The sequence below is a fragment of the Drosophila mauritiana genome, chromosome 3R, assembly GCF_004382145.1.
Source record: "Drosophila mauritiana strain mau12 chromosome 3R, ASM438214v1, whole genome shotgun sequence".
Lineage (NCBI taxonomy): Eukaryota > Metazoa > Arthropoda > Insecta > Diptera > Drosophilidae > Drosophila > Drosophila mauritiana.
Genome location: NC_046670.1, coordinates 10,896,228 through 10,916,253, shown reverse-complemented (window position 1 = coordinate 10,916,253; position 20,026 = coordinate 10,896,228). Strand labels below are relative to the sequence as shown.

At 46.8% G+C, this 20,026-nt stretch overlaps 2 protein-coding genes across 9 annotated transcripts in view; one reads left to right on the top strand and one right to left on the bottom strand.

Moving 5' to 3' along the window:
- LOC117143765 (unconventional myosin-XVIIIa-like) overlaps positions 1-20,026 on the bottom strand; it is a 29,755-nt gene that overhangs the window by 8,057 nt on the left and 1,672 nt on the right. For 4 of the 8 annotated variants that reach the window (XM_033308586.1, XM_033308583.1, XM_033308585.1 and 1 more), the window contains exons 3-12: positions 19,202-20,020; positions 18,750-18,893; positions 13,696-14,118; positions 13,446-13,632; positions 12,766-12,932; positions 11,797-12,707; positions 11,133-11,736; positions 10,875-11,069; positions 676-810; positions 389-616 (exon numbers count right to left, since the gene is read on the bottom strand). In XM_033308586.1, the coding sequence (XP_033164477.1) occupies positions 389-616; positions 676-810; positions 10,875-11,069; positions 11,133-11,736; positions 11,797-12,707; positions 12,766-12,932; positions 13,446-13,632; positions 13,696-14,118; positions 18,750-18,893; positions 19,202-20,020 (3,813 nt within the window). Of the gene's footprint in view, positions 1-388; positions 617-675; positions 811-2,414; positions 4,262-6,079; positions 6,278-10,874; positions 11,070-11,132; positions 11,737-11,796; positions 12,708-12,765; positions 12,933-13,445; positions 13,633-13,695; positions 14,119-15,892; positions 17,138-18,749; positions 18,894-19,201; positions 20,021-20,026 lie in introns of those variants that run through there. The other 4 variants (XM_033308587.1, XM_033308588.1, XM_033308594.1 and 1 more) reach the window with 3 other exon arrangements.
- On the top strand, positions 8,691-10,616 carry LOC117143769 (lipase member H). The gene is made up of 3 exons (XM_033308597.1): positions 8,691-9,015; positions 9,085-9,328; positions 9,389-10,616. Exons 1-3 carry the CDS (start codon positions 8,940-8,942, stop codon positions 10,230-10,232), a joined length of 1,164 nt encoding a protein of 387 aa, XP_033164488.1. The 5' UTR covers positions 8,691-8,939; the 3' UTR covers positions 10,233-10,616.

The following is a 20,026-nucleotide window of genomic DNA, read 5'->3' as shown; positions in this document are numbered from 1 at the left end:
TCACTGGCGAAATGTGCATCTTGATTACTTTGACTTGGGGAAAGGGAATCGATCTTTAATTGATTAAGCATTTGTTATACTGCAGCAAAAAGTAAAGCATGATCACGTAAATTAATGCTCATGATTATATTAAATATTAACTTGATGCTATAAAACCATTCTTCTATAAATACTTATTTTTCTTGCAACAGAATCGGTTTCTCGATGAGGAACCCCCCACTGCAATACTAGCTAAATATATTAAGCATTCATTTGCTTTTGGCGCCCCAGATATCCAAGCAGTGCCAACGCAAACATGATCTCGCAGATGACTTGTCACGTCATATGGCGCAATTTTAATTGCATCCCCACTCGAAAACACATGTCCATCAGGATTTTTGATATTTACCTTGGCTTCCAGCTTTTGGTTTTCCGCCTTGACCTCACTGCGATCACACTCGATCTTCTCCAGCTTGGCTCGCAGCATTAGGAGCTCCTCGTTAGCCGTCTTCAGCTGCTCCTCGGTGCGATGAACGTTGAGCAGGGGAGTGACCCGCACCAGGAGACGCCACCACGGCCAGTCGCGAACGGCAAGGAATGCCTTCACATTGCGTTGAATGCATCGCACTGCCAGTTCCTGAGGGGATCGATAACATGGATTACTATACTCTTGGAAGATAGCTAGGTCTTATTTACCTGGACCCTTCGTTGGGACATCTTCTTGCGGGCCAAGTAGCCGCGGCAAAATGCTTGCAGCTGTATAATGCGATCTGAGAGCAGGACATCGCGCTTGGCTTCCAGATCACTAAGAACTCCTGAGCGGAAGAGGATCTGAAACAAACAAGGTATTTATTCATAAGTATGAGATTGTAAGAATTATACAAGGATTTTATGACTAAATTAAATTAATTGCTAATACGTACAATATTTAACAATATAATAAAAATTACATATGTATGCGAATCTAATAAGTTTTAAATAGATCTTTAGCAATGGTATATGAAATTCATTCGTTACTCAGTGGTAATTTGTTTACAATTCACAATCAAAACATTTCATAGTTGTGCTGTCGGCGAGTACCAGAAACTCAAATGAAATGTTAACCTAAAATGAGTAATTTGTTTATAATTCATCATCAGCACTTTAATCCGAAATGGAGCACATAATCTCGAGTAATTAAATAAATGTAAATAGAGTTTAATACTAATAATTGGTTACGTTAATTAAGACGAATTAAGAATAGGTTAACCGGTATCCCCTCAATTATTAAGTTCATCATAAAATTAAGAGTCGAGCGAAAAGCGAGAAATCGAAAAACAAAATCACATCATTCCCAGGAAGTGAAGGTCAAGGTGGGCTGTGGGCTGACTTAGCTCAGATAATGCAGATTAATGGAGTGGCACAAGGGGGAAATTCAAATTATGAGCAATTTGAACACCTGTGTGCAAAAAGATTCCGCACTCTGACGACAGGTGTGAAAGTGAGAAGAAGCAACGTCGCCGGCATTCGGGGGCAATGAAAACGAAATTGTAAACAAGATATTGCCATATGGCAATAACCACACTGGAATGGTGCCCTCCTAATGGCGGATCATGCAGGTGGAAATGCACAAAGTCCACGGTTGTATCCATCGCATATGTGTTTAGCATATTTAGGGCCACCGGGTTCCCATACAAATTAGCTGCTGAAAGACGCACCTCCGAGGTGTGGCCTGGGATGGGCAGGCCGTCTCTGTCAGTCAACGCCGAATTCGCGACCGAGTCGAGAAACTATTTTCTCGAAATTTTAATTATGCCCGGCACGTAGACAAAAATGAAAGTAAACCAATGTGAAATGGCAAACTAAACGGTCTTGTGCCGGCCAGTGTTGATTGTGTGTGGCACAGTCGTCATCTGCTGTTGGTCGGATGCCTGGACACTCGGATGCGACCATTCGGACACAGGGAGTGGTCCGTCGGTACCGACCGATAAAGAGCCATATGAAGAGCTTGTCTGGGATTCAGCCAACCGATAATTCTAATTTTTTAGACAAAGAGAAAGTTTAGCTGAACGATAAGAATATTACTATAGGAAATAAAGAAAGAGGCAAATACAAAATAAAATTAATAAGATATTTCTAGAAACCCCAAAAAATATATAAAGTGCCACTTTCAATCCAGAAAGCGTGCTCCAGAAACCAGGTGTTAGGACCCCGGAAAGCAATACTAAGGCGGTGAAAGGAAAGGGATAGTGCCAGAGGAGAGGGGGTAAGATAAACCCATAGCAAGTGATTTGTACAATAAATATTTATTCCATATACAGCATAAGTTGGATAGCGTTAGATATAGAGAGGTGCAGGACAGTAGATGCAGCTGAGAGCATACATTGGAGTGGCTGGGGAGGATCGGAAGCGGGATCGGCGCTGCCGCTGCCAAGTCAGTGCAGCCGCATAGTTACCTCTTTCGTGTAGGTGGGATAGATCTCCACCTGTGTCTGGATGCAGCGCACAGCTTGCACCTGGGCCACTACCTTGCTGGCCACCACAGTGGGACAGTGCATGTTGGCGGTGGCACTCTTTTTCCCAGCCGCCGCAGCTGCCTCAAATTTCTGTAAAAGCTCCGCGATCTTGTTGGATTTGGTACAGCTTTTCGCATCCGGCGGTTGATCCTCCGCTTCATCGCCTTCAGATTCACAAAGACTACCGGTGGAGTTACTCGTGGATGTGGAGAGCTGTGTGTTGCTTATGTGTCCCGAATCATCAGAATCCTCTTCTTGCTCTGCGCGGATTTCCTTCGTGGGTTTCTTTAGATTCTTTTGTGGTGCGATCTTTACATCCTGGACAACTTTTACGAGTAGTTCCTGATTTTTGTCGGATGTTTCTCCCAGCTTCGGCGGTATAATCTTGCAGGACTCTAGTTTGGGTCTGCCCATCTTCTCCTCGTTGGCGTAATGCAGCTTCTGTAGCTTCTTCTTATTCTTCACCAACTGGGAATGCTCCTTGGTTACTCCGCGACTGGTGCTTCTCTTGGGCTTGGCACTCATGCTCTCCACCTGGCGCAGGATCTCCTGACCTTTGGCCAAACACTTAACGAGCAGTTCATCGCTGTTTGCATTGGGTGATTTTGGCTTTATCCCACCCGGTTTCAGGGTGGAGTTTGCTCTCCTGGCCGCTGGTCTGGCGGTTATGTGTCTCTTTTCGAGGCTGGAGTTGGCTCGCTTGGGCATGGCTACAGCATTCGGAATGGCTGCTCCTGCAGGTGCAGTTGTATTTAGGGTCAGCATGGACCGGGTGCGCTGTTTACTGGATGTCCTGGAACAAATCGGTTGCTCCTGGCAAAAACTTTCGCTGCGCTTGCGCAGACTCGATTGTTTGCGTACCGGTATCCTGCTGCCGCTAAGATCACTTAGGGAGTTGTATCTGGAATCGCCTCCTGCTCCGCGTAGTAGCAACACAGATCCAGCCAATTCCGGGGACTGGTAGACCTGCATCCTAGTCCTGCCCATGCTCAGAGTACTGTGTGACTTGGACAACATAGGCTGGCGATCGCTGAACTCCGCTGGTGGAGCGGGCAGCTCCTCTTGAGGAGCTAACATAATTTCCTCCAAAGGTGGATACTCGTTTAGTATGTGGTCAAAGCTTTGAAGCACCTCGTTCAGTTTGCTCTCATCGTGTGCCACCTTCTCTAGCTCCGCGAAGATCTCATCCTCCAGCGACTGCTGCGCCAAATTGAGACTCAGGCTCAAGTGACTTTCCTCATCGCTGTCCACATAGCTACACACACTGCTGCTCATCTGGCTGGGCATTTGCAGCGGTACGGGACTTGTGGGCACAACCTTTGGGGTATACTTCCCACCCACACATCCGCCATCCACCGTGCAGAGTGCACTCATGGATCTGGTGTGCTTGCTGCCCTTGTAATATAGTTTTCCACTCAACTTGGGCGTCAAATTATCCTCGATTTTGTGGCGAATATTGGAGAAGAACTTCTTGCCCGCCCCCAATCCATGCTTGTGGGTTGTGGGCGTGGCAGCGGCAGGAGGTGGCGGGTTGCTGCGCACCTGGCCCAACTTGGACTTGACCGTGTGCTTGTACATTGCGGAATTATGTAAAGCAATGGTCCAGCGACTGACGACAGCGGCGAGTAAAAGTGCATATAATTTCGCAATAAATTGCAGTTTCCTTTTCGATACTCGAAGGCGACTGACTGGCCACCACTTTCACGGCTTGGGCGGCAGCTACTGGGACTCTCGGATGTGGTAAGGTGTTTTCTCTTCGGGCTCGGCGACGCAACTGAATTGGCTGGCCAAACAGACGCAGCCCGAGCCCGTGTCCGAGTCCAAGCCAAATGCTGGCTCTGCATTCGAAAGTGGCTTATCGAGAAACGGCTGGCACATAAACACAGCTCGAAGCACCAACAAAAACACAAACTTGGCTGAGGTCGCGGCCGTTGGTAATTGGCCGAGGGAAAGGGGCGAGTGAATGCAACCAAAGCAAAGAGCCACCGAGCAGCGACCCCACACCAACCACCAACAAATCACCGATCCTCCGGCTGGACCAATGATGCTAATTACCAGCAACAACAATTGGCCACACATGCTCGACTTGCGGCTACCCAGCATAATTAGTCACATCATCGCCATCAAGGCAATCACAAAAGAAAAGCGAAACAAGTGAGGCAATGGACTAGGTCTGGAACTGCCCTCGGCTACTTATTTGTTATTCCATTTTGCCTTTTCATTGCCAGCAATTGGACAAGCCCTGTGTGCCTCACAAAAGATTCAAAGAGATCCACGGATGAACGGGGCAAAAGTGCCATGTTCATTGGGGACAAATAAATATTGGTTTAGGCTGCACTGGTCTAGACTGTAGAGGTTGCAACATGGATGAAAGGTCGTTAACCAGAGCAGGTTCTATAACCCGGTAAATTTTAATGGTCTTTTATATGGGCTTGTTATTCATTTTCACCAACTATCTATAGGCGCTTCATTAATATGAGCTAAAACCTAGGACAATCATAATAAAATGTAAATTATTTTCATCAGTAGCCCTTTGTTTGTGTGTGGCAAAAATGAATAACAAACAAATCAGAAATACGTAGAAACAACAAATGTTTCATTTTTTGTAACTGCGAATGAATAAAATGAATGCAATTTGAAATATGAACGATTAACGTTGACTTTTAATAGTTGCGAAATTTATTTCATTGAACATTGTGATCAATTTACAACGACCTCGGACAACATTTTATTACAACCCTGCTAGTATCGACAAAATCTGTGAAAACAATTGCACGTCGCACTTGAAGATCAGGAAATCCTTGATCCCCCGCAGTCATAGTCATCATTACCATGATCGTGACAGAAGCTGCTGTAACGATGTCATTGGGGCTTCCCTCAACTTACCGCTTTCGAGGCAATTACAAGAAACATAACCGAAGTAAACAAGTCCGACAAATGTCGATGGGATTACACGGCCTGCGGTCCGTTCGAAACGCATATCTGGCAGCTTCCTGGTTATTGTTTCATAATTAAAAACTAGTTTACATATGCACGCATATATGTATATATGTATGCAGGGCTCGTCTGGGGGCCTGCAGATTAAAGCTAAAGACACCAGCCGCGCCCCCTTCCAAAGGGAGGCGTTAATGAAGTTTTCGTGTCTCGATTGCGTTTGGTTCGGGCTTTATTTTATATTTTCCCATCCATCCGAATGGGAGAGCTAATTTAATAGGTATTTCCCCCCTAGTCCCACCTCTGTGGCGTTGACAGAACCCGCCTCAATCGAGTTACATAATCATGTTCGGCAGGCAGGCAGACAGCCATCAGCCACGGACCACTCCCCATTTCTAATGAAAGCGAACGCTGGAAATTTCACTTTGGTTCAAAAAGAAAAAAAATTTTAATGTGCACTGGTCAAATGTGGTTTCCCAGTGAGGCGAATGCAGGTTGCAACGTCATTTTCGATTTTTGTTTTGGTTGCCGTTTTTTCTTTCTTTCTTTTTCATTTTTGGTGAAAGTCTGCGGGGCGACAACGCCGCCGTGCGTGTGTTCGTAATCATAATCGGGGGAATCGGTATTGGTTTCGGACTGGGATTTGGATTTGGACACTTTCCCGTACGTACTATGCGGACACAGGCGATGGCACAGCCGATGGTCAGCAGTCCCAGGATTGGCTGCGGCACCACAAAATCCTCCTGCCCCTCGCCATAGAATAGGTTCAGGATTTGAGCACTGTTGCGAACTGATGCGGCGACACTCGCGTTGCCGCTCCACGGCAAACAAACTGCGCTTTTATCCGACCACATCTCGACGAGAGCTCAGGCAATTTCCATTCGCAAAGTCCGACTGAAATGCAGCGAAGCCCTGTCCATCTGGAGCCCACATTCCAGGCGCAGAGATTACATCTGGGGAATTCTATACGCCGAGACAGGCAACAATGCCGAGATGAACTTGACCGTGAAAGTATCCAGCGTCATCGGCGAGAGGAGAAAGAGTCGCTGGGGAAGACGAGCAAACTGGAATCGCTGCCAGTGACGTCAAAGTTGCTTTATTACGATCACTTCACTGGCCACTGGGCACCGACCACCACTGACCAGTCGAAAGCACAGTTCGATTCACAGTTGCACCGCTGAGAACAGGAAATAAAAGCCCCATGCGGGCAACCGAGTGAATCCAAAGATGTTGCACGTAACCGATATCTTCCCAGACAGGCGAGACACCGGGGGACAGGACATTAGAACCAGGCACTTTCCGTTTTCCATATATAGTAAATAAGTGGAATTTTGTAAGAATTTTAATATTGATAAGAGGCAAATGGAAGTTTATAATTTAAATAAATTAAACTTATTAGGCAAATCGATTAACTGCCATAAAATCGAGCCCTTTTATTTTAGCTAAAAATAACCCTCAAAAAATCAAAGCTTTTGTTCATAATACATACAATCATTATATACAGTATGGTATGCCAGGTGCGAATTTAAAATATCTCACATACGAAATTCTAGTTTACGCTTACGATATTTTGGGGAAGTAACATCCAAGCAGCGATGTGAATTAGTCTTAATTTCAGGCATAAATTATTCAAATGCCTTCATCAATTCTAATTCGATTAGAAGCTAAAGAAAATGCCTACAACATTGGTGAAAGAGGCTGAATACAAATCAAACGTGTGGTCATTTAGCAAAGTCATGCTTACTTCGACTGTGCCCAAACTGGAGATGAGTAACCAGTTTGAGGTTTCCTCAAAATGTGAACGCTGCTGTGGTGGATCCACCTAGAAAGGGATCGTGATGATTGAGAGGTGCCCATTTAATGCAATAATTGCAGGGTAAGTCCCGGTTAATGAAAGGATCCTGACAAGGCGGTGATTGTTCGCATGCCATCAGCAATTACAGGAGACTGCAGTTTGGAAAACGTTTCAATATCCGTTGACTGACAAATGGCAGCCATCGAATTCCAAGGTAATTTCTCGATTAGATTGAAAGTAACAGCAAAATTTGCTGGACAAATACACGGAACAATGCCAACGGATTTCGTTGCGTCTCGTTTCGTTTTGTTTCGTTTGAGATAATCATAATAACAATAAGCACACATTATGTGTTTGCCTTAAAACGTAAATCCTGTCAATAAACTTTTTGTAACAAGTCGGCGCGAGATCAGCACACACGACAATGGCAACGCCACGCACGGGTTTAACGATCTTTAAAGAAATCTATATATACATGTGTAAGCATGAGCATGAATGAGTTTTAGCCAAAAATGCAAAGAGGAAGAGCAAGGCAAGTCGTAAACGCAAGTTAACACCTGCTAAATGGTTTGCAAAACACAGCTGAACCCTAACCCACTTGGGATCTTTTGGCCCAGTCCCCAAAAATCTCAGCCGCATTTCGTCTGGGTCAGGTGAAAAGTGTGGAAGTGTAGAGTTCTAAGTGGGATCAACGACTCCCCAGGCCCAGGGCTTCTGTTTACCAACCTCATTTTATTAATTGGAATGTGATCTGAAACGAGTACAGAAAGCGAGTGATCTAACTGCAAATGCTAGTTATGATTTATCAAATAATTAACAACTAATGGCTTATAATTTCTGTAAGATGCAGACTAGAATACATTCACGTTTTATTTCTATTATCTAGCGTGTAATTATTTAATTTATATAATCCATTTCAATCTATCATGTTGTAATGGACAATCCCTTTCGAAATGACAGATCAAATTATTGACTCAGAGTGCGATCATTTTCCAATTAATATTAATGATATCTCGGACTAACTTATATAAGCGGGTAACTGGCAGAGATCAACCAACTGGTGATGGCGCTATCGACCCAAAACTGTAAATCAGTTAAAGATATGCGTGTCGATTATATTATGCTAGCACAGTCGTTTTTAATCAATGCATAAATTAATAACTTATGAAGAGCCGAGTGCTCAGTGAAAGCCTATTGACCCACTATGGTTGAAAAGGTGGTTAAAACCAGCATAGATCTCCAGCATCCCTTTATTGACACTCCGTGAAGTGTTTGCCTGCACTTAGCCACAAAAACTGCATCTTTCTGCCACTGCACTGGCGTACTGACCAGTCCGCCGTTCCAACCAGTTAGTGGTCGTTCATCATGACAGTGACCGCTGTGCTGCCTCCGCTGCCGCCGCTGGTAGGCCGCCCTTGCCGGTCGCCGGCGGCAGAGGCAGAACGCAGCGGTCTTTATTTAACCAAGCCTCCGTTTAGAATTTAGCAATACTTCGGTTCGAGGCTTGTAACGATTCGGAGGTGCACGACAGGTTAGCCCAGCTCAGATCAGCTCTGTCCGGCTCAGAAATTGAACGTTCTTTTAGTGAGCGGCGCGAGCGAGTGATAAAATTTGGATCGCGAATTGTGGCAGAATTTCGAGAAACAACTGAACACCTTAAATCGCACTTAAGTGAATTTTAATTGACGCCTCGACGTGAATTTTCATCAGGCTTTTGGCTTTGGCCAGTGCGGTTTATGGGCTCGTTAACGGGAATGCATATATCACACTGCTGGTTGTGGACGTGCCTGCTGCTCCTTGGCGCAGCGGGAAGTAAGTTCTGAACGCATCAATCCGATATATATGTTCGTTGTGCAGCTTTTGCCTCGTCCGCCATTTCAGTGGATGCGTCGGTTGACTACTTTGCCTATGCTCCCGGCAAGTGCGAGGTGTCCATTTCGGATGTGATCCAGGGCATGATTACCACTGAAGCTGGCGTCCTCCTCGGAAGGCCGCGTCCTTCGCAAACAAAGCTGCTGCGGTACGATCTTTATACGCCCCTCAATCCGGAGGAGCGTCAACTGCTGCGACCAGGAGATCTGACCATGCTAAGGAACTCGCACTTCAATCCCAAATGGCCAGTTAGGTAATTTTTGTGGCTAGTTTTTATTGATAGAGCACTATCAAATGTTGTCTTTTTTCTTAGGGTCTCAGTTCATGGCTGGGCGGGAAAGAGTGTCACCTGCTCGAATGCCGCCATCAAGGATGCCTACCTGTCCCGGGGCAATTACAACGTCATAATTCTGGACTGGAGTCGCCAGTCGTTGGACATCAGCTATCCACGTGTGTCTAAGCAGCTTCCGTCGATAGCTGCCAATGTGGCCAAAATGCTGCGGTTTCTCCATGATAACACAGGAGTTCCCTACGAACAAATGTACATGATTGGACACAGCGCCGGCAGTCACATCTCTGGATTGACGGGAAAGCTGTTAAGGCCAAATCGCCTTGGTGCCATTTTCGCCTTGGATCCCGCTGGTCTCACGCAACTCAGCCTGGGACCCGAAGAGAGGCTGGATGTCAACGATGCCTTGTATGTGGAGTCAATTCACACGGATCTAACGCTGCTCGGCAATCCGAGTACTAAGCTCAGTCATGCCTCCTTCTTTGCCAACTGGGGCCTCGGGCAGCCACATTGTCCCAACGCCACGGCTACGGAGTTTGATTTTGTCTGCGACCACTTCGCGGCCATGTTCTACTTTGCCGAGTCAGTCCGCCAACCGAAATCATTTGCCGCCTTGCGCTGCAGCTCAGCGAAATCGGTGCTATCGGCCACCTGCAACTGCAACGTCGGAGGCAGCGGAAAATATGCAGTGAATACATGCACCGGCAACGAGTTCATGGGCGGTGAACCGGCAGTCCCCAAAAGAGGTATCTTTTATCTGAGCACACGGCCGCAATCTCCGTATGGCACCAGCGATGGGCTGGTCCACATTAAACGACCCCGGCCGTCCACTATTCGGGAGACAGCAAACCGGCGTTCAATTGGATAGATCCAGATCAACGGAAACCACGATTGCTACAGACCAAAAAGTGATGCTTTTTTTTATATAAATAAGCCTAGACTTAAACAAGAATCTATCCACCCAAAGAATTCGAATTAGTCAAAAATTATTTTACATTTAAGTAATCATTCGGCATATCTTATAATAAAAGTGGATCACTCCGCAGGTTTATGGAGGTAATTAAGCTCAGCCTATTATTTGGTCCGTCTTGATTTTCATTAACTATTGAACGAACGTGTTGAGTCAATGTCAACTCTTCGGATTAACCAACCTTATTACCAGTGAGTAAAAACAATTAGATGGGAGTTGCCTTCGACTGCGAGTAATTAATCTTATAGGAACGTGGTATCAAGAGCCAACATTGAGGGGGGAAAAGACAGAGGCTTCAGTCAAACTGGTTCATCGACTGCCGCTGCCAATTCCATCAAAATCAGCAATTGAGACGAAATACACATTTACAATAACCTGTTGGACTAACTGCTGACACAATTAGAAACTGCAATAACTAATTATATAAAGCAAATCAATATTGCACATTGATTTTTTAACATTTGAATTTTATAACTATTAATATGGAGGCCGTAAACTCTGGTAACAACTTAAACAAAGACAATATGATTTAGAACTCACCTGGCTGGGTCCAATGCGATAACTGGCCACATCCAGTTCATTGACAGCTAATATCTGCTCCACGCTCACATCCTTATTGCTAGCCAAATCCCCGGCCAAAAGACCGAAACGCCTGACAAATTCCAACAATGGCACTGATTCGGGAAAACCAAGGCGATGCAAGCGAGCCGCTTCTAGGACTTGTGAGCCACGTAGCTAAGCAAATAAAAAAAATAATTAAATATGTGTTATTAATTATGAGACTGATCTTTGGCGCACCTGACTCCTTAACAGTGGCACGTTGACCATTTCCTCCTCGCTGGACACCTGACCGGCAGCTGAGCTGGGCGATCCATTGGCGGTGTACTTGGTGTGTTTGCCAGCGTTATGTTGCAGCAGATAGCAGTGCACAAAGTGAGTTCCAGTGCGGCGCAACGTGTCGATAATTCCATCCACGGTGAACTTCACCTGCAGCATGATAGAGTTTCGCTTTACTCCGGCCGTTGTGAAGGAGCGACGAATACTAGACACGCGACGAAGTGACTGAGTGCCTTCCAGCCCTGCAAAAGAGCCACAAAACACCATTGCTCCCGATCCGCGGGTCAGTGAGCCGATATACAGGCGGTTGATCTCCTCCCGACTGCTGTCCTGTAGCAGGGATACAGCATTCCGAATACCTGGGTGCTCCCGGCTATGACGCACCCAACCATCGACAGCATAGAGCACGGGATTGGTGCCTTGCAGATGGTGGAGTACAAATTGTCGCGGACCTGCGCATTTGCGCAGCAGGCTGTGATGTTCCCGGTCACCGTAGTGGGAGAACAAACGTTCAAGGAATGTGTCGTCGTTGGAGTTTGGGTAGATAGCTTCCTCATCCAGTAGCCTAGAACATAAATGGTTGCCGTGCATTTTGAAGTGTAAGCTATTAAAACATTGTACTCACCACAACATGCCTCGACGATCATGTTCTCGTAAATCTCGCTGGGACGAGCGCACTACATGGTTCTGAGGTGCCTTGTCGATTAGCGAGATCAACGGTCCCGGATGACACTCCGAAGCCTGGTCCATCTCTATTTCTACCAGCTCCTGGGCGTAGCGATCGCGGGGAGCCACCAGTGTGGTGTGATGGAAGAGCATCTGCAGACGCTCCTGTAGATAGTTGTGACGCAGATCCGCTAGAGTAGCACCCATTTGCTGGCCACAGCTGGCTGGATTTTGGAAGCCGGGCGTGTCAATTAGCATAATTGAAGCTATGGTGTGGGCAGATGTGCAGATCTGACGATTGATCAATGCCACTACTGCAGCCAAGGCCTCCGAATATAGACCAATGACCAACGCCTCGAGACATTCCCAGGCCCATTCGTGTCCAGTGTCCGAGGTGGGCGATTTCGATGGACTTAGACCGCCATTGGGGGCGTTTGGTTGGGTGAGACCAAAGGCAGCTGATGACAGATCCTCCAGATTCACGCCCAACAAACCTGAGGCCTTTCGTGCGGCTGTGGGATTGGCAAACTGAGTTCGGGCTGTTGATCCAGTGCCCAGTTTCGTGACACCCGCAATGCCAAGATGGTAAATGGCCGCCAAAATGCTCCAGATTCCACGTACCGCCTTTGCATCAATGTTCAGCGTCTCAAAGGCCTGAACAGTGCGCATAAAGTCATTGGCAGCTCGATGGCGATCTTCCAGCTTTTGGGACAACGATATAAAAGGATGGCTGTCCTCAGAGGTGATGTTCTCCAGGTGCAGCTCCTTCTGTAGCAATCCAGCGGCGCCAGCCAAGAGTCTCGTCATGATGTGGAAGCTATGTTCATGGCCAAGACGTCGGCCAGCTCGTTGTCTTTCTGGGAGGAGAACCTAGGCGAGAAACCAGGCATTTAAACCACTTGATTATATGTATTGAAGAAAAACTTACTTGCAATGAGGCAGATGCAATCTGGCCGGTTTGATCGAAATCCAGGCTTAACAGCTGCGTCATCCGCGTGGCATTCGTGTTTAGGCAAGTTTTCGTATTTCCAAAAGCCTCCAGAATGGTGCACAGGGCATTGACCTTCTCCGCGTTTATAAAATTATTATAGGCACCTAAACACAAAAAGAAGAGGAGAAATTGAATTCAAAAATCTCATTTGTGCATATAAGCGTCCAATATCTTTTGTTGTTACTTCAGTGAATTCTGTGGCTTTTATTAATAAAAAAAATCGTTGACGAAACTGGTTTCAACCTTTTATATTAAAATATGATATTCAAATTACTAAACAAAATATAAATGTTTTATGTCGAAGAAGCAGATCAAATCAAATTAATAATCATTAACATGTAGCTTGGCAATTTACATTTCCATTAGACTTTTCGCCTTTTTGGGTGATAAATCTAACAATGGAACCGAATTTGAGGCTTGTCTAATTGCAGCTGCATTTCTTGGCCAACAATGCAAATGAGCCAATCGAACGCAGATTGGATTTTGGTGTGGCCCGCGCTAACTGGGCCAGCCAGCAGCCCGCAGCCTACGGCCAAAAGGAAAACAAACAACAAATGCAACTGCAACGCGAGTGTGAGTAGGAGCAACCACGACTATAAGACTGTGGAAACGCATACCAGCTGCCAACGCCAGGTAGTTGAGTGCATGCTTGAAGCTAGTGGATTTGCCAGAACCAGATCGGCCCATGAATATCAAGCTCTGGTCGCGCCGCGTCTCGACCAGGCTCCTGTAGGCGGTCTGGGCCAGTGAATAGACGTGGGGCGGCATATCCTCCGTCTTGCAGCCGCGGAACATGGAGACAACCTACGAACGAAAGACAGCAGCCGATAAATAACCCGCTCTGGCCAGTAACCAGTTGGTAGCTACCTTCTCGGAGTACAGGGACAGCGGTGCCATGGGATTGACCACGAGCAGCGTGGGCCCCGCCTTGGTGTGGATGAGATTGCTGGCGTATCGCTGACGGAGGCAGTGGAGCACGGACGCCTCGTTTAGATACTTCAGCTCACAGATGTCCTCGACAAGATCCAGGGCGGGGCTGTTCTGCTTCTCCACATCGTCCTCGTCGACGGTCAGCTGCTCCCCATTATGCAGGAGGCGCAGGCTTAGCTTGTGCTCCTCATCCCCGCCAGAAGACGCAGTCGGCAGACGGATGGCGGCAGTGAAGCCACCGCGGTGCACCAGCCAAACGCGCTCCGGCTGACTGGCATCCGCAACATCCGCCTCCAGATCGTGGCCCACTCCTTTGGCTCCTCCCTCTTCTCCTCCGGCATTGCCATTCTCATGGCGGCTCTGCGAAAAGATGGAAAACAAACAAAGCAGACACGAAAATTAAGTTAAATTGGGGTCAACATTTTGTCGGCGCAACTTCAACTGAAGCAGTAGTTCGGCGGTGTGGGGGCATGTACATTGAGTTTATTTTCGGATCGGCGTGGTTCGGGGCACATTTTCACGCATTTATTCCATTTATTATCCCTACTCCACCACCGCCAGCAGCCTGCAGAGTTGCGTTCAGTTTATTTCGGGTGCATTTCTAAATTTGATGGTGTTTTCTAAATCCTAATTAGCCGCCTAGACGCGCCAAATGCTATTGGGCTAGACAGCCAAACCGACGACGACGCGGATGCGCCATTATGCAACCCACCAACGTCGTCGCCAGCTTCAGTTCACATTTGTGGCTATAAATGGCATTTAGCCGCAGCCTCCCAAGCTCCTAGCTCACTAAGATCACCCTCCTCGCGCTATACTCAAGATAGATCTTCTCCCGAATTATGAAAATATTGTGCAAGGTTCAATAGCCCTCAATTAAAGGCACGTTTCGGAAAAGTGTGCGCGGGGAACTAATTAATTTTGTAGATGTTGGGAAAGCCGGAACGAGTAGGAAATCGAGTGTAGTCTTTCATTAGGCTCTTAGTCACTCTATTTTTATGGCTTTTCAACAGTTTCAAAACGACTGGTAATAGACATTTCATTTAATTGAATCATTCCTTTTTTGAAAGACTTTAGCAATTCTTTTGACGAAGGGAAGTTTCTAAAAATGTTTATTTCCGTTTAGTTCTTGTTCTTAAAAGGAAATAAGGAAGAATTAGAGCGAAAGATTTATGTCTAAAATTTGATTCAATTGACCCGCTTGGTTTTCAACTGGGGCATAATTTGATCTCCTAGTTAAGTTCGCAGCTCGCATACATTTACCCATCAATCGGTTGAAACTTGTTTGGAGGAATATTAAGATAAACAAAATAGTTCCCCGGGCGCATGTCCACTGTCAATCAATGCTGCACTCCATTCCACTACACGGCGAAGTCAACGAACCCGCAGTCGTAGCCGCAGCTGTTGATGATGGCGAGCACACAAATTAGACGAAGAAGAGGCGGAGCCACCACACAGAGACATCAGACCTGGCTAATTAACATGGATAGCGGATAGGATAAGAGCGTGGCTAGATGGATGCGCCATACCAAAAGCTACTGTCTGGATTTCATATCCATCTATCTTTTACTGCATTATACAACCCGATTCCAGTTCGAATAGAACTTTGTGGAGGCGGGCACGCAGCGAAGCTAACTCGAACCTAAATGAACACTTCCGCTTGTCGGCTTCTCAGGCGTATTGAGCCATAAAGTTATACCGCCATAAATGCAGCGACAAGACGACGACCGACCGTACCATGCCGTAAATTATGAGTTGGGACTCGACGGCCCACGCATAGTCCGAGCATAATAATAAAAGGTCTAACAACTAAATCGTACATTGGGTCATGGTTCGGCGATCTATCGATCGACTCCATCTTTTGTTCATTCGTCGGCTTGTCCATTTGTTTTTTGTTTTTTTTTTTTATTGCACCCATCGATTTCGGAGAGAAGTACTAGAAAGTTTTCATTGGATATACATACAAATGTATGTCTTGAGCCTCTTTTTCCGTCCACAGAGTAATTTGAGGCTTAAGTTATTTAAATACAAAATGAACACAGATTCATTAATATTTTAGATATCTGTAGTAATAGTATGTGAAGCCATAAACGTATTAAAAAGAGCTTTGGCAGACCTACGAAGTTATTATGCGCACCTTTTGCTTTAAAATTGCATCGTAGTTTTTATAGCTGGCGGCCAGGGAACTGGCCAAAATGGCCGGCCAATGGAGACCAGCGTTCTGGGCATCACGGCGTCGTCGGAACGAGCTCCTCGTGCTAGGATTGGGCGACTGCGGAGCACTGGCTGCTGCAGCGGCGTACTTTGATGCAGCGGCGGCGGAAATATTCCACGGAGGACGAATGGAGGAACTTGCTCCCGGAGTAAGCTTTCCCTCCGTTGTCTTGCTGGTGCTGCTCCTAAAGCTGAGCGAGCGTTTAGTGGAGCGCTCGAAGGTTGGGGTAAACGGAGGCTGTACGGGAGAGCAGTCAATGGCAGCGGCTTCCTTAGCTTTAGTAGCCGCCAGACGCGGAGGTTTCGGTGGCGGAACGGTAGCTGGCACAGCCGCCGATGAGGAGGATGGCCAGCTGTTGGAGTTCTCCGAACCACTTTCGCTGATCGTCTCCGAACTGATGCTATTCTTTCGCTGAGCCTTGGGCGTCTGTCTGCCAGCCCTGGATCCTCCAGACGCTGCAGCCGTTGACCCTCCGGCTCGATGGGATTTGTTGGTGCCGCAGGCATGCGCCTTGCCTGTGCAACCCTTATGGAAATTTGGATTGAGACCCGATCCTGGAGCTGCTGGCACAGCCGGAACGATACCGCCGCGCAGCGACTGTTCGAAGCTTTTCGGCTTAAGAAACATGGCTGTTATGCGATCACTGGGCACACACAATTGTCATGGCCAGCTTGCGGAGCATGACCAGAGCGGATTAGCAAACAGCAAACAGTAAACAGATATATAGAAACAGATACAGATACTGATGCGAAGATACACAATAGCCAGAGTCTGAAGCGGAGCGGGAAGTAGGCGACGATTAGGTAACTGGAGCGCCCGCGGAACCTTGGAACTGTTAGCTTTTTTGTGGCTGGAGCACTTAGCGCTTTGACATTAGACAATTGCGCGAATGAAAACGGCCAATCATCGATCGATCGAACCAAGCCGGGCTGATTGATAGATTGCACTGCAAGACTCAAGTCACGAACGCGACGACGCCAGCGAGTTATGAATTAAAGCCAGTCCAGACCGAATGACAGCCAGAATCGTAATCGTCATGGCGCACAAAACACCAAAATCCACTCCGCCAGGCACCAGGCACTACAACTGCTAACAACATCGGAGTTCGCCGTGGGCGTCGCGCAGTCTTTCCTCGACTTCGATTTCCGTACCGAACCTTGGCAAAGTTTTCAGCATACTGACGGCCCAGCTCCAAGCGCAGCGACTGCGAACCGCCCGACAACAACAAGCCCCGAGACGCAAACAAAAACAAATCCAAAGACAAAAAAAGAAGCACAGACGAAAACACACTGCGTCGACATCGATGCCGCTGCCTCCGCCTCTGCCCATCGGATACCCGGTAGTTGGGGAGCCTCAGAGTATACCGGTACCGGTGGCTTACAACTACCTCACCCAGAATACTAGTTACTTATCAAGAAATTAAAAATAAAAACATAAAAAACCATGTTGTGAATTAATTCTAGAATATTATCGTTCCACACATGAGAGAAGCATTCTTCTATTTATAATAATTCCATTACCAAATATTTTAAAAGAACAATGGTATTACATGGTATCTGATGGTCTGGACTTAAACTCCATGGAGTTCGTTCATGTTTTGTTGTGGCTTTGCCTGCTATTTGTGTATGCAGCTTCAAGTGGGTGTAGAAATGCACATACAGCTGCAGCCGCAGCCGCAGTCGCTGCCTCTGTCTCAGTCGGCGCTGGCAGCGCTGCAGGTTTGGTGTTTTGGCCAGAGGCAAACTCACGGATCGTGAAAATCCACGGATCGTCGTATCTTGGACTTTTTGAAGTCGGCTGCTGGCCGAATGCAAAAATACATAATGTCCATACCAAATGCAGTTCGAGTTTTTCCACAGTGTTGCCAAATCGGTGCGGTTTTATTTTCGTCTTCTTCAATGGAAGCGAAAAAGGCGGTGAAATATGTCAACGCCTTAGCATTACCACCACCCCACCCAAGTTGCTCCACCAACAACACGTGCATATTTATAGAAAGGGCCAGGCCATACTGGGGATAGGTGGACAAGTATGATAGATACACACATAGGTGAATAGATCGCTGGCTAGTCCCAGAGCCCCAGGCTTACGACCATATTTCACAATATTTGTGCCAGTTAAACACGGCGAGAAAATGTCAAACACGTTTCTAGCGTAGTCAACAAGTCAATAGGAATTGCGATCTACCAGCTGGACAAGGAACTATGCGGTTACGAAATGCTCTCCTAACGATTTGCAAATATATATCCCCTTATCAGTAAGACAAAAATATTTGCAACAGTGGCAAACATTCATAGGAAAGTACATACAGATTAGTCTGTGGAAAGACTCATTTATTATTATTATTATTATATTTGCCTTTATAAGTAACTAGAAAACTAACTATACACATACCGAACAGAGCTGGCATTGAGTCATATGAGAAAAGCTTGGAAGCAAATGGCAGAATATTTGCACAAGAAAAGTAAACCCAAACAGGAAACGCCTGACGGGAATACCAGAAGAATCATCAGTATGATTCCAATAGTATGTAGTGAAACCGATTTTCTAATTTGAAAAGTACATTCTCAGCTTAGAACATCATTTGAAAGATCGTTATTAATTCCCAAGATGCCTCTGAGCTTCTCATAATTGATCGCAGTCCGATGCATTCTAATGGTTAATGTTGTTATGCAACCAAAGCTTCGAGGTTTGGTTCATTGCAGTGCTGTGATGACGGGCTGCCTGCTCCATCAATCACGTGTGTAAGCTAGACCCACTAATGGATGCAATCTCGACTCACCTGACGCTTGAAGCGCTTGCTGGCACTGCGTCGCAGGGTATTGCAGTTGCCGTTGGTAATGGAATGATCGATCTCCTCCACGGTGGCTGTGCTGGGTGCCATGCATCGTTTGCTCAGCTCCACCAACTCAGCGACTGGTTGGACCTGGGTGGGTGGCAAGGGATTCAAGAATATTAGTTTATTATAAAGTAAAAGTTTAACAGCTAAATGTTTCTATAATAATCAAATAACGCATTTTATACAAAAGTCCGACGTAGAGGGATTGCTTATAATGAAACAAAACATAACCATATATTAACAATTCATGCAAAACTTTAACAAAGTTGTCAGGTATTTACCTGTATGAACCATAAAATGAAAGGTGTTCTTATCATATCTTTTCTTATCATACTTTGGTTCTTATTTTAGCGTATGCACATGAAAGGAATTAGGAAATTCTAAGAACAACATACCTCCACGGTGACAGCCTCTCCGCTGTTCCGTATCATCTCAATGATGATCTCCCGCGACAGTTCCCCAACCGGCGTGCCGTTGACCTTGATTAGGCGATCGCCGGGCAACAGACCCGTGGCTCCGCCACCAGCACCTGGCTCGGCGAATATAACCGGCCTGAAAATGGGCGAAGTCAGGGACTCTGTTCTGTCCAAGCAGATGGCCTTGCGCAGGCTAAAGCCGAAGTCCTGGCGCGGCGACTTTTGTCGCCTAATCACCAGCTGCCTTGGTGGCGGAAGTTTTACTAGCTGCACCGGCGGCAGCGGCAGCTCCACGTCCTCGAAGGCATTGACGCGGGCCCAACGGTCGATGCCTTGGGACTCGCCGACGGGACTCAGCGAAAATGGGGGTGTGGCGAAAGAGGAGTTTGTGGTATCTGTGAGACTGTCGGCGCTGGGCGACGGCGAGGTGAGCACATGGAGGTGCGATCCTTGACTGTTGCCCTGGGGTAAAGCTCCATAGCGGGCGTTGGCCGGCAGGGTCATGGCCCGTTGCTGACCTCCCGTCTGCTCTCCATCGCTGCGCAGGCTCTCCACGGAAGTGAACGAGGTTCCATGCTGACTGGAGTTAGAGCCGATCGAACCGGCTCCCCTGGCAGCTCCCTCGTAAAGAGATTCATTCTGAAAGGTGTTGCGCAATAGCATCTCTGGCGTGCCACCTGCTCCTCCGGCACTGCCCGCGAAGCTAATCTCCTCGTGGACATTGGTCATATTACTGCGGGAACCTTTCAGAATGCCACGCTTGGGTGGTTTTGGGGGTATAGGTGGAAGAAAGCGATTCTGGAA